The 12,992-nt window shown below is 43.7% G+C and overlaps 4 protein-coding genes across 4 annotated transcripts; 1 reads left to right on the top strand and 3 right to left on the bottom strand.

The window, feature by feature from the left end:
* Positions 1-809: 809 nt before the first annotated feature.
* LOC126520707 (uncharacterized) lies at positions 810-4,516 on the bottom strand. Its single transcript, XM_050169493.2, has 2 exons — positions 3,274-4,516; positions 810-2,389 (listed from the first exon to the last, which is right to left on the bottom strand). Exons 1-2 carry the CDS (start codon positions 4,514-4,516, stop codon positions 2,034-2,036), a joined length of 1,599 nt encoding a protein of 532 aa, XP_050025450.2. The 3' UTR covers positions 810-2,033.
* A 22-nt stretch (positions 4,517-4,538) lies between these two features.
* On the bottom strand, positions 4,539-5,219 carry LOC126517533 (protein PBDC1). Its single transcript, XM_050167278.3, has one exon. The coding sequence runs from the start codon at positions 5,043-5,045 to the stop codon at positions 4,539-4,541; it is 507 nt and encodes a 168-aa protein (XP_050023235.2). The 5' UTR covers positions 5,046-5,219.
* Positions 5,220-5,426: 207 nt separating this feature from the next.
* On the top strand, positions 5,427-6,323 carry LOC126517551 (U6 snRNA-associated Sm-like protein LSm5). The gene is made up of 5 exons (XM_050167299.3): positions 5,427-5,592; positions 5,693-5,788; positions 5,895-5,922; positions 6,011-6,083; positions 6,180-6,323. Exons 1-5 carry the CDS (start codon positions 5,550-5,552, stop codon positions 6,210-6,212), a joined length of 273 nt encoding a protein of 90 aa, XP_050023256.1. The 5' UTR covers positions 5,427-5,549; the 3' UTR covers positions 6,213-6,323.
* Positions 6,324-8,192: 1,869 nt separating this feature from the next.
* LOC126517542 (MICOS complex subunit Mic10-like) lies at positions 8,193-12,837 on the bottom strand. Its single transcript, XM_050167287.3, has 4 exons — positions 12,735-12,837; positions 12,361-12,408; positions 12,118-12,227; positions 8,193-8,326 (listed from the first exon to the last, which is right to left on the bottom strand). Exons 1-4 carry the CDS (start codon positions 12,805-12,807, stop codon positions 8,282-8,284), a joined length of 276 nt encoding a protein of 91 aa, XP_050023244.1. The 5' UTR covers positions 12,808-12,837; the 3' UTR covers positions 8,193-8,281.
* Positions 12,838-12,992: the final 155 nt, after the last annotated feature.

Here is a 12,992-nt window from a genome sequence, read left to right as displayed (position 1 = left end):
TCCCCCTCAATGCTCTCATAGCCCATGAGTTGCTTTTGGGTGGCCAATCCCAACTTAATTGATGCTTCTGTCATCCTTGTGCAATCAAAATGCTTGTAACGCTTAATAGGCAAGTTGACATTTGCCTATTGACTCATGGTCCTGTATTTCAGCTGTCAAGTGACGCCTCCATCCATATAGCGAGAACATTGAAATGTATAAATCCATGCACTTGATCTAATTTGCACTCATCTAGCTGTGCTCGCACTTTATGATTAGTCTTTTTTTTTACAGTTGGTGCTCTCAATGCCTTATGCAACACACAATAAAAAGATTATGCAGATACAATGCACATTTTGGAATTTGTGTAAAGTGATTACTGAAATGCTATAAATTTGCTGCCGATTTCATTCCTGCATCTTTGGCGTAATGCAAACTGCCGCATGCGCATGTGCTCTCGTGCACCAGTAGTATGCAGTGTTACACCTCCTATAATGCTTGTATTTCTTCAATTTTTTCTTATTTTAAATGTATCACCTACTTCTTGGCCGATCCCCTGTTACGGGTACGTGCCACAGTGTGGAGATCATCATCATCAACACGCGGTGATCATCTCAAAGAGTTGGTGTTTGCACGATAGAAGTATTCATGTGATTGTGGCCTAATGGTTAGAGCATAAGGCTGCCGTGCTTCCCGGACGGACCAAGGTTCGATCGCAGCATGAAGCACGTGATTAAACTTTTTTTTTTTAGCAGTGGCACCCGGCCAGCTGGCAGCAACAGTCGGAAAGTCCGGGAGGGTTTGGAAAGAAAGCTTCACTTTAAAACCTGTGCTGTTATGAACCCTTTTATTGTGAACAGGTTCTTTTTTTTTTTTCAACGCCATGGAAAGAACATTACAAGATAACAACTTAAATAAGTATGCAAGTGTGTTTGCACGTTCTAAGTCATATTAGCAGATTGCTTAGGTTACCACAAGCTGCTCAAAATTCGACAAGCACTGCAGTGATTTAAAACTGAGTGTCTATCCCATTGAGGACAGACACAATACCCAGCATGCAAAGGGCTAACAAAATTTACAAATGAACTGAATTGCACATTCCTCAACTGTTATGAGACAACTATGTGTAGTTCCATCTGCAAAATAAGTTGCTGTTTTTAATTAAATTTCTCAGTTCGCTGCAGTGCATTTCAAGCGTACTGTCTCCAGTGCTGCTTCTGCATAATAGCTGAAATAAAAGTCTTGCGCACTGACTGGCCACGTAACCAGAGCGTCCTTTTCCCGACTATAGCTGCTATTGCAGAGCAACACGGAATGAAAGAAAAAGAAAATCCGCGTAGTGTAGAGGTATGTTTAGAACAACATATTGCAATGTGACAAGAAATAAAAGTATACGAACAATGTGATCCAGCGAATGCTCCCACTTATATGCGCATACTTTGTACGCCTGGCACTGTTGCAATGGCATAAGGTGCCATTATCTTTTTCTTAATTTACCTTCACTTCACTCGCCAGCCCAAGCACCGTTCACATATCAGACCCCCTTGGAGCCACTGTAGCTCAACTACCAAACTACTACCAGTAAATTGTCGAAAAGAAACATTCACACACAAAGGAGCACGGTGTGAAAACAATAGCATATTGTGCAACAATTTCAAAATAAACCTCAAATATCAACCCAAAACATCATCAAAATAAAATTTACGCATAATGCACACAAAAAGCCCAATTTAGAAACATATCTGTACATCTTTTAAATTGGCCTACTTGCGTAACAAGCAAATTTCTTGCAGTCCTTGCAGTGCTTGCAACCAAAACCTCACACGTGGCCCAAAACATACGACGTAAACAGCCACACAGAAAACCAGCAGCAGCATCATTCTGTCCTGTCTCATTAAACAAAACCTCAAGCATCGGGAATGAACAAATCAGCAGAAAGGAACATTCACATATAAAAAAACAAGTATAAAAGTATTGCAATCACATTCTGTCCGATCCGTTCAGCAAAGAAACATTCATAACACCAACGCAGCCCTACATAAGTGAACAAACAGTCACATTCTGTCCAGCCCTTTCAAGCCGAACCTGTTCAGTGCACCAAGCACTGTCTTCTGAACAGCCTTCATGAGCCAGATTCGTGCAAACACAGTGGTGTTCAAGTGTGGCTCTGGATGAACGAGAACACGGATCTTGCTGTAGTAGGCACTGAACTCTGTGCAGAGTGCCTCCAGGGCTCTGAGGAGACCGTGCGCGTTGACTTCGACTTTGACGCTGCCGGATAGCGTCTGGGGCATGGGTTCTTCGAGCACCTGGCAGCACAGCAACAGTCTGTGCCAGAGCAGCCACTCTGATTCTTCGGAAAGCAGGTCAAAGTCAACGTCTTCCAGACTGCACAGTGCTGGGTAAGTGCCTGGAAGTCCAAGGAAAAAAAGAAAAAGCAGTGGCATTTTGATCAAAGTGCATGGTTTTTGCAGTCTCTGGCCGATTGGACAATGCGTAAAAAAGTGTTTGCAGCTTGCCAATTTTGCAAGAGAAAGCTCTCGTTCACAGACTACGTATCTACCACGAAGTGGATTAACCTAACCTGACGTAAGCTCCCTTGGAGAATGGAAATGTGCAAAAGATTGTCACATGCTTAGAATATGTACCACTCTCTTGCATCTTCCAATTCTAGGCACTATGATATGCTGATTTGGTGTTGCAACTTTCCGATTCTTGTGCACCAGTTCACCACAATGAGCTGGAAAGTATTATTCGTGTTCAGGAGTCCCTACTCTGATAAGCAGTGAACCTTCCGAGCTCTAACAAGTGAAAAGGTGAAACGAGCTTATAGGTGCCAGATGGCATTCTCATTTTTTTAGATTTTAGGGAACTTGGCAAATTTTTTATTAGACTGACCGTGTTTAACCCTCAACAGCTGCGCTGTGGGCAACAAAGGATGCTGTTGTGGAGTTCTGCCAATTTTGACTGCCTAGCATTCTTTAAGTATGCACCTAAGCCTACATAAACCAATATAAAATTTCAAGAACTGTCATGGTATTAATGGAATGATAGGAGGTGGTTGGCATAGACTTCCAATAAATCTTCTCACTATACTGAAAAATATGGTTGTACACGGGTAACGATGAACAAAGGTTCAGTGTTCCTTGAGTAAAATTTTCAACTGTAGAGGATATCTTGGCCGGGGCTCTGTATATCTTTTTCTACTGCACCGAATTCAGCAACGCAGTGAAATTAGTTTCAGGAAGTCACATCTAAACTTGAGATAGAATGATATGCAAGATGAAGTATTACCTGCTTTCACACATGACTCGTACTTGTTTAGTATAGCAGCAATCCTAGCCAATGTGTACTGGGAAACGTAACGGCCCTTCTCCGCCTGGCTTAAGCGCTCACGCAGTTTCAGCTTGACATTCTGCTTGCTTGAAAGGAACTCATAAGTGACTTCAGTTTCCACGAGCACATCAATTGCTGCCTGTAAGTTGTTGCCAGTCAGTGATGACTCATCTTCAATATGGCATCCTCCAGCAGAGGCCAGCAGGTCTACTTGAGGACGGTGAAAGGCTCCAGTCACAAAAGTCCTCCTTTGTTGCAAGTAGTCATCAAAGGTGCGGTCGGTTAGTTCAAAAGTTCCTTCATGAACCAGATAAAGCACTGTTGGCTGGGGCCTGTTTTGCTGTTCCTGGGCGAGCATTATTGAGCACAAGAGCCCAGCTTGTTGTACCACAAAGCTTTTATAGGCTGGGACAACAACAAGGACGGTGCTAGGCTTAGCGTCACAGTGAATTTTGAGGATGCATGCAAGTTGACGTGCAATCAAAAATGCAGGGCTTTCAATGCTCACTTTGCCAAGGTACATGTCATAACCAGACACATCGACACCTTCACTCACAACATAGCTCTTAAGATCAAATGTCATGTCACCCTCATCAAAATATTTTGTGCACTTCATCAGGCAAGCCATGTCATTTCCATGTGTCCCATATGGAAAGCCTTCATTACACGCTATTACGTTATGGAAAGCATGATGCGCTAGTGCATGTAGTGGCTTGCTGGCATAGATAGTAACATTTACATTCTTGCCAGCATAACACCTTGAAGCATAGGCAGCTAACATTTCAGTTCGTATTCCTGTGAATGAGTCATCGGGGTGAGGGACAAATACCAGCACATTTTCGCTGCCGCCCCGCTGCTGCTGACAGTTTGCTCCTCGCGTGCCAAGTATAAAATTAAACAATGAACTGTAGGCTGCAGCTCGGTTCAGGGAAATCTCGACATACAAGGGTGACAGGAGCTGGCAACTGCAAAGAGGCACACTCCACGACGCACTCGCAGATAAGAGTTCACGAACCAGACGCTGCAAGTGCGGCTGCAGATTTGAGTGGCCGGGTTTTCCAACGAAAATTCGATAGTCCACCGGGCGCTTACGCTTCTTGTTGGAGGGGCAGCCGACGGCTTCAATTAGAGGAATGTCTGTAACGCGCACTTGATCACAGAAGTCCTTGAGGAACACAGCAATCGAGTGAGAAATTTCCATGGCTAGGAGCAACACCAGATTATCACTCGCGGTTTCGTGGATTTGGTGCATAGTTTTTTCTTACGTCGTCGTTGCAGCCTTCCCTGTTCCGCGCTATTTCTACCGCGTAGAACTGCACCCTCGGAACGAGCGTCGTGTTTTCTTCAGCGTAATCTTTCTCGCTGTTTAGTCGGAGTAGAGTGGCGAAGTTGAAGTCTTCGACGACTTTCTCGAACTTGAGACAGAATTCCCTCCATTCCTTTTTTGACTCTTCGGTCTTGATTTCGGACTCCACGAGATGCTTGACATCCAAGTCGGGGAACCGTTCCCTGAATTCCTTGTATATTGCTTCGTCGTGAGGTGTCAGCTTAAGGATCTTTGGATCGACGGCGCTGATCAGGTTGAAGTAGACTTCCATGTGCTCGACAGCTTTTATGGCCCACAGGGATTCGACGGTGGGATCGTTGCCGAACTCGGACGCAGGCCTCGTAAGCAACTGCGCGGCTCCGAGCGCCGCTACAGGGTCCACACCATCCGCGATTTTTGCCATCGCTCACCTTGGGTCTCACGGCCGAAGCGGTTGTCTCACGCGGCCCAAGTGGCTATTGATTAGGCGATGACTCCGCAATTAAAAAGGTTCTACCGGCAGTAAACAATCCACATGTAGAGCACGTGTGCCTGACTGCCATTTCATGTGACCTCACATGAAGACGAAGACAACCGAAGACTTCTTGAACCGGCTACAAACAAGACGCACGTAATCACAGTTTTACTTTCATGTTACATTTGGCTACATTGTTACAAAAGATGTTACAACATAAATTAAAAACGCCATTTGGAAAAATTATTGCGGTATCAACTCATATTGCTCCTCAGTTCTCGACAAAGCTCTCGTCATCGTTTACCTGGTGGGGGCAGCGGGCGTGCCAAGTCAAGCCGAGTTTGCGGCTGCAAGCCAAAACGACAAGTAAGCGTTTCGCGCGGAGTCTTTCGCTCGTTTTTGTGAGCAGTTCTGTTAAACTGTGTTGTAGTTCCGGTGGTGTAAATCGAAAAGATGACGATGTCAGCCGTAAACCCATCCAGTCTGCTGCCCTTGGGTACAGTTGTTTCTTTGGCAATAGTTCTTTTGCGGCGCAACTTTCGCGAGCGCGTGTCGACCGTTTTCGATTTTAACTTCGTTTACTGTATCTGTTGCAGAGCTGATCGACAAGTGCATCGGATCCAAGATTCACATAATCATGAAAAGTGACAAAGAGATAGTGGGAACGCTACTTGGCTTCGACGACTTCGTCAGTATCCTTTAAGAGTAATCGTAACCCCTCATGTTTAACCGTGTTCATTGTGTCCAACTTCATGCCGGTTTGTCGAAATTCTCCTTCACGACGGTAACCTGCGATAGATATGGTGCTCGAAGACGTTACGGAATAGTAAGTGTAGATTCTACTACATCGGCAAATTTGTAGTTTTTTTTTTTTCGCGGGCAGCGTAACGAAGTTATAATGTGCTTCGTTACAGCGAGAGTACCCCTGAAGGCAGGAGGATTACGAAACTGGACCAAATTCTTCTTAACGGTAACAACATTACGATGGTTAGTAGTGCTGCTTACTTTTCCCCATGTTGCATTTACAGATAAATTGAAATACTTTGTTGTGATTATTACAGTGTTTATCTTTTTGCCTCCTAGATGGTTCCTGGAGGTGACATGCCAGACTCTTGAACGAAAAATCATCTGGGCCTTCATTTCACAATATGCCTAAAGAAATCAACTTTGCACTCGTTCGAAGAATGTACATATGAGGATATTAAACATGTCATCCCCTTGTTTTCAGTGTGACAATGCTGAAACTAATCTCTGTTGTGTACTGAAACATGCACTGGAATAGTCTTAACAGTACTAGTGTGCTATTAGTATATAGTGCTGTTCATGGAAGCAAGCTACACGATTTAAACTGCTTCAGTGAAATTTTGCTACACGTGATCCAGTAGGCTCGGTGTGCTTTTGTCATAAGGCAGGTTGCGCTGTCCTCCCTTGCGGAGCATAACACTGCTTGCTTATGACTGGCACACAGCACTTTAACACAGGCTATGCAGTTTAATGCCAGCTTTATGTGCAGGAGTGCACATAAAGTGGTGTAATGAAACATTCAGGGGCCATATTTCTTGGCATTCCATTTATTTTGCAGTAATTTTGCCCTTCATCATTGGCTTGGAGAAGACTGTCTTACCAGTATAACTTTTGGGATCAGCCACTTAGTTCCTCCAGCTGACCTCCAAAAAGACAAACTTTTTACAGGTCATCTTGCACGAGACATACAACTGTGCTTCAAGTACAGTCATTTTTGAAAGGCCCCTGTTTTGAGCGCACAGTGAGAGTGGACTTTAAGCTGGACAGTGGAGTGCTTATTATGACTCCAGCATTTAAAAGCTCTGAATGGTGGACAAAACTGGCAGTACTGCAAGTAGCTGTGAGGACTAGTACGCTTGGGGATGCGATCTGAAACATTGTCATCGAAGGCCCATCCGTTATGATTGATGTATGGGGTTAAACATCGCAAAGCGTTGTGGGGGGCTATGAGGTGCTGTTGTAGAGGACTATGGATTAATTTTGAACACTGCGGCTCTTTAATCTACGCCCAAGTGCTAGACACATATTTGCATTCTATTCCCAGCAAAATGCGATGGGAAATCAAATCCACGACATCGTTCAGTACTGAAACACTGCAGCCACTCTTATTACAAGAGTATAGCAAACTGGTTATGTTGCAGCTCTAATCTGAAGACTCTTGACTGAGCAATTGCAGCCTGCACATAATGCAACCGTACTCTGACCTTTCCCTTGGCTTTGAGCAGACGGGAAGCTTAAAAGCATGCTTGACATGCCTTTTGTGAATGTCACCTCCCAGAGAGACAAATACTCTGCATATAAATACCGAAGCCACAGAAATTGTCACAAAAGTGAAAAGGGCTGTTGCATGAAAATAGTGCAGACGTTGAATAAGCAACTATCACCTATGCAGACAGGAGTCTCCACTTTCTGCATCTTTATTCACGGAACAAATAGAAGCTAAACAGCTGTCTCGCTTGCAAGACAGAGGTTCACAAGAAAACAGATTTGAAATATTCAACAGTAGCTGCACAAACTAAAGCTTCAGCCTGAATTTGTTTTGACAAGGGTACCTGTCCTTGTTGGGGTAAAGACTGTAAAAAACAAGTTCTCTTGCTTAAATGTTGGCTTGAAACTAAGGCTTCTCTTGTTAAACTACTGTTGACCACTATTCTACTGCCACACATAATGTTGGCCTCTCTACGCAGAAATAAGAAGCCATTTGATTGTCCCATTGTAAGTAGCTTGTGCTTGCAGCTGCTTCAAGGTACTAGTCGGGCAGCCATGATTTTTATAAAGGGTGATAGTGACTGTATTAAAGCAACAAGCTTTGCACAGCGCACAAAGTGCAAAGTACCAAAGGCGTGTTGTAATTGGTGCTGGCTGTCGCAACCAGATTGAAATGAACAGAGCAAATTGAAAGGTTTTCAACAAAGCTATTTCGGCAGCTTCACAAACAATAAATACTTGTTTACGTTGTGGCATATTTTAGTGGCAGATGCTCATATACTGTGAAAACTCTTCACATGAACCTTGTTAGTAGATGTACTGGTAGCAGTTTTAAAAATGATCATGCAAGAGTCAAACAAGAAATCAATTAGCCAAAGTGTTTAATATTGAAACATACAACTAGAATTTAGTAGCCCATGCGTAGCTACATAAGTACAGCTGGCAGAAAGGAATCACTTTTGTGCGATGGCTGCTGGTGCTGACTCCTTTTGTTTTGCCTGAAAAAAAAATAAAAAGCATGACTGAGAACTGTGCCTCTAATTCACTGTTAGCATCTCACGGACACACCTGGATACAGTGTCTAAAAAATTTGAACAACTTTTTCAAAAATTCATTTTCTGTTTTGTAGGTAGTGTTTGGTGGCATTATTTGAGTATAGGATTAACCTAATTTCGAGAAAACAGTTAATTTGTATTCTACCACCAATCATTTTTCGTGATGACCCGCAGTGTAATGTTACATACATATATGTCCAGTGCATAATATTGTCCACTTTAGTCCAAGAAAGCACACAAAACATACGAACTTCACTTAATGTTCTGACTTCAATGTTCCCTCTATGACAGGGCTCACTTGTAAATTCATTAAAGCAGTGGCAGCAGCCTTTCATTATGACTTGATTGTATTTACTTGAACTTTATACATTGGAGTTTGGCCACTGGGAGATACCGGCAGCACATGGCTTGACAACAAATAAAGGTAGCATTCGTGTAAGTGAGGCCTTGCACAAAAAGCTAGAGAAATGTGTTAGTAGTGTCTATATTTTTTCTCTTGGTTTATGTGTTTTGCATTCAACACACTAGAGGCTGCCATATCATCTCAGGGGTGCAACTGTTTTTTCAGCCAGCAAATGATACTAATTACGTTTGTAATGTTGTACATGACTTCAACACGAGAAAGTGCCTGTAATAGTTACCACTGCAACACATCACCATCAATAATCTTTAACCAAAGTGAGATGAAGAAAGAGACAATGAAGCAGGAGAAAGCATAGAGGAAATTAATCTACGTTTACTTGAAATGTAAAAATAATAAGGTAAATGTGGACGAAAAGGCAGCCATTGCTACAAGTGGGAGCTCGCCCCACATATTTCACATTACGCTTGCAGTACTCTACCATTTAGCTACTGTGGAAGGCATCCTCTTATTAACTTTCTCGGGTATTCGTGAATGTGATTAGCCATGAGATTGTGTTCAGCTCCACCTACAATAAATTTCCTCTTATTAACTTTCTCGGGTATTCGTGAATGTGATTAGCCATGAGATTGTGTTCAGCTCCACCTACAATAAATTATATTTTATTTAGTTTCCTTGTATTGTGACTAACATGAGCCCCTTGGACCTGTTTATTCTTCTTGCTCATCAACCAAGGTGCCCGTACTGGTACTGCAACATACTGCTATAGCTTGTGAGCACTGTTTCGGTCCTCTTATGAAGAGGTTGTTTAATGTAGTCGCTGCTTCAGCTGTCTGCCTTGGAAGCCAGCTACTCGTCAAAATGCCTAGCAAGCAATGGAGGTCTACTCAAGCACCCCTCAGAGGTCACCTCCCTCGAGGTAGGGTGTCAATACACTTAATGCAAAGCCAACACACACTTCTCATTCGCTAGAGGGGCTGATTATTGGACCAATGCAGAAAGCAACCCAGCGTCAAAAACAAGCATTTTATCACAGCTTTGCAGAGGCACTGTTATATACTGCCAAATTCTAGCAGAAGTGATGCAAAATTGACATGAGGCGCTTGGCGCACATACCATTAGCAAGTGAAATACAAACAAGGAAAAAGACAGAATGTGAATTAATGAATGTGAACCTAGAAACAAAACAGCAAGTTCTAATGCTTTAAAAATGTTTGCATTTGAATTTACACCGATAGAGCACTGCACAATAACGACGATAAGCAGACATATCGGCACTTGTTGATGATGATTGATGTTTAATGGCGCAAGGGCATCTAAGGCCAAAGAGTGCCAGTATATCGGCACTTGTAGAAACACATGGAAAGCAAGAAGAAGCAGTGGCTAGCACGTGCTATTAAAGCAGTCCGTATTTGTTACTGTTCCTGCTTACAAATTGGTCCCTCAAGTGTCGTGACGCCACAACACTGGTGTATGTGCGGGGTGCCTGATGCTCGGGACTCCTACTAGGACCCATACACGCAGTCCACAGAATCAACCTCTCGTCATTACTCCAGTGCACCAATTCAGTCGTCGCCTGTTAGGCCTGAGCCCCGAATTCACAACGGTTCCAGATCAGGCTAGCATGGAAATTCCTACATCGGCGAATCCTCCTCCTTTGCAGATGACAACAAGCCTTTCCCAGGTGACTTTTCAGCATCCTCGTGTTCTGGACATGTTTCGTGGCGATGCATTTGAAGACGTTGAGGAGTGGCTTGATCAGTATGAGAGTTGCTAAGGTCAACGACTGGAGCGCAAAACAAAAACTTGTGCACGCTTATTTTGCACTAGAAGACAGCGCTCGCATGTAGTGCCAGAATCGGGAAGCGCAACAGCTTACTGAAGCACGCTTTCACAAACCCAATGAAAGCGTCGCCATGTACACTGAAGATATGGCCCCTTTATTTCTATGAGCTGACCCCGACATGCCCGAGACTAAGAAAGTACGCCATCTCATGCAAGTAATAAAAGAACAGTTGTTTGCAGACCTCGTACGACACCCACCAACCACAGTGGACGAATTCATAAAGGAGGCTGCTATAATCGAGTGGGCACTTCAGAAACGATGCCGGCACATTGACCGCCTGTCCAGTAACATACCCATGAGCGCCGTCGCTGAGGGTGTCTTCACTAGTGAAAGCTCTCTGCAAGAGCCGATTCACAGAATACTGCAAGAGAAACTATAAACCCTGGTTGCTCCTTCTACTGAGCCAGCACTCACTTCAGTTGCCAAAGTCGTCTGCCCCGAAACCCGCCCGTGGAGCTATGCCGATGTAGTTTGTCATTCTTGCTGTACAAGAGACGCAGCAATATGCCTACACATGGATATTACCACAGCAAATCACTGCTACCATGACATGATTTGGCTCGTTTTACTAACTTGAATTAAAGGGGAACTTTTAAGAGTCAACAATGAGAAAGAAGTCTTTGGCTTCCATTAACAACGTATAAGTGGCATAAGTGCCATTGAATCAACAGTGAACATGTGGCACAGTGTACGATATTCAGGTATTCGAAGGACAACACGAAAAGCCTCCATGTTGGAGTGGCTAGGCAAAATGACTGGTTTAACACAGGAATCATGCAGCACGCACAGCAATTAAAGCTGCGATTGCTCATTTGTGTAGGCAACCCCTTTGCTGCTTCTGGTGCGACTATGCAGATTGTTAAAATTTTGTTCTGGGACAATGTTATCTACCAGTGAAGGAAGAAAACTCAGGAGATATCAGGGACAGCACAGATGGAGCGTTTGTTTTCAGTAGCGTTTGAGGGTTACCATAGCCAACCTAGCAAAGCGATTTGTTTTTTTTTAATGCTGTACAGATAGTGCAGCTTACAGGTCTTCTGGAAATGTAGTGACGGGCGAGTGAATGTTTTCAAACCTAATCATACCTGCTATAGGGCTGAGCATGAGCTTCTTGTGTGGAATATTGGTTGTTCCAGTTAAATGAGCCAGTTATTGTGAAGCTGATCTTTTTCTTTTTTTTTTTGTCAGGGCGAACAAGCCCACGGCAATGCTTGACACAGAATACGACTTGAAAACGCTTTAAACAGCGAATGTATCGTGATTTTTTCGCCCTTAGCCAAATTAGCAAACACTATTATCTGAGAAATGGGAGCGGCAACCTAAGTACTTCCACGTAAGTTGTTACGCTGTACTTGTTTGAAGTGTCCAGACGGTGTATCATGTAACGACTCTCATTTCAGTCTATTGACGGGTGGCTAAAAAAATAACCTAGTGCTTTGTATCACACTCCCACAAGAGCGGCGGTAAGAGCAGTTGTGGTACATTAAACATGCTCCAACAGGGGCTGACTGGATAGACCATACGAACCTTTAGCGTATAGGCGCGCAGCAACGTAGGCTCGTTGAATGTGTGCTGGCAGTTGTTGTAGCCCATCCCAAATCCACTACCGATGCCGAATATGACAGGCCAGGCACGCCCTACAAAAACGAAAGTGCGGCGTTAATATCGCGTCATTTATGTCTCGTGCAGTTCGATAAGTAAGCCGTAGGGCTCCTTGTAAGTTTACGTACTGCTCTAATACCATGCAGCGAAACTACTGCTTTCACTTACTTTTGAACAGCACTAGAGAAAATAGGGCCCCAACACCAAAGCCGGCACCTGGAAAAATGAAGGTTATATAAACTTCAGCTGGCCATCATCGCCTCTGTCAAACGTAGAAACGCGACAAACAAAATATGCAGAATCGACTCGGTGGTTTGGGTCTGTAAGAATGCAAGGTAAAAAAAAAAAAAACTTTTCAAGCGCGCTTCCTCGTAACCAACCCTTAGCTCGGCACGTATTGATGCAGTGCCAGCTTATGATATTGCCGGCGCTGAAAGGATCTGCGCTTGCAAATAACACGAACACTGAGCAGCGTGCCACCTTCAGGCAGACGAACGCTACAGTGAATGAGCGCTGCTTCGATATGATACTGAACGACTCACCAACTTTAATTAACGTGTCCGCGACACATTTATCCCACTTTTCGCCGAGAACGTCCTCCGACCTTGTCGCCATGTTTTTGCGGGGCGCAGGGTGATGTCCCCGACAATCGCGTTGCCTGTGAAATCCAATCCTAAACCAAACCTTGAATTCGTATATAAGTGAATTTTAATCATAAATACTTTTTTAGTACGAGCAACCTAAGGTTTGGTTATTAAGCATAAGAAGTAATTGTTAATTTGTGGTAACGTAACATACTA

The sequence above is a fragment of the Dermacentor andersoni genome, chromosome 3, assembly GCF_023375885.2.
Source record: "Dermacentor andersoni chromosome 3, qqDerAnde1_hic_scaffold, whole genome shotgun sequence".
Lineage (NCBI taxonomy): Eukaryota > Metazoa > Arthropoda > Arachnida > Ixodida > Ixodidae > Dermacentor > Dermacentor andersoni.
This window is presented reverse-complemented; position numbering and strand designations above follow the sequence as displayed.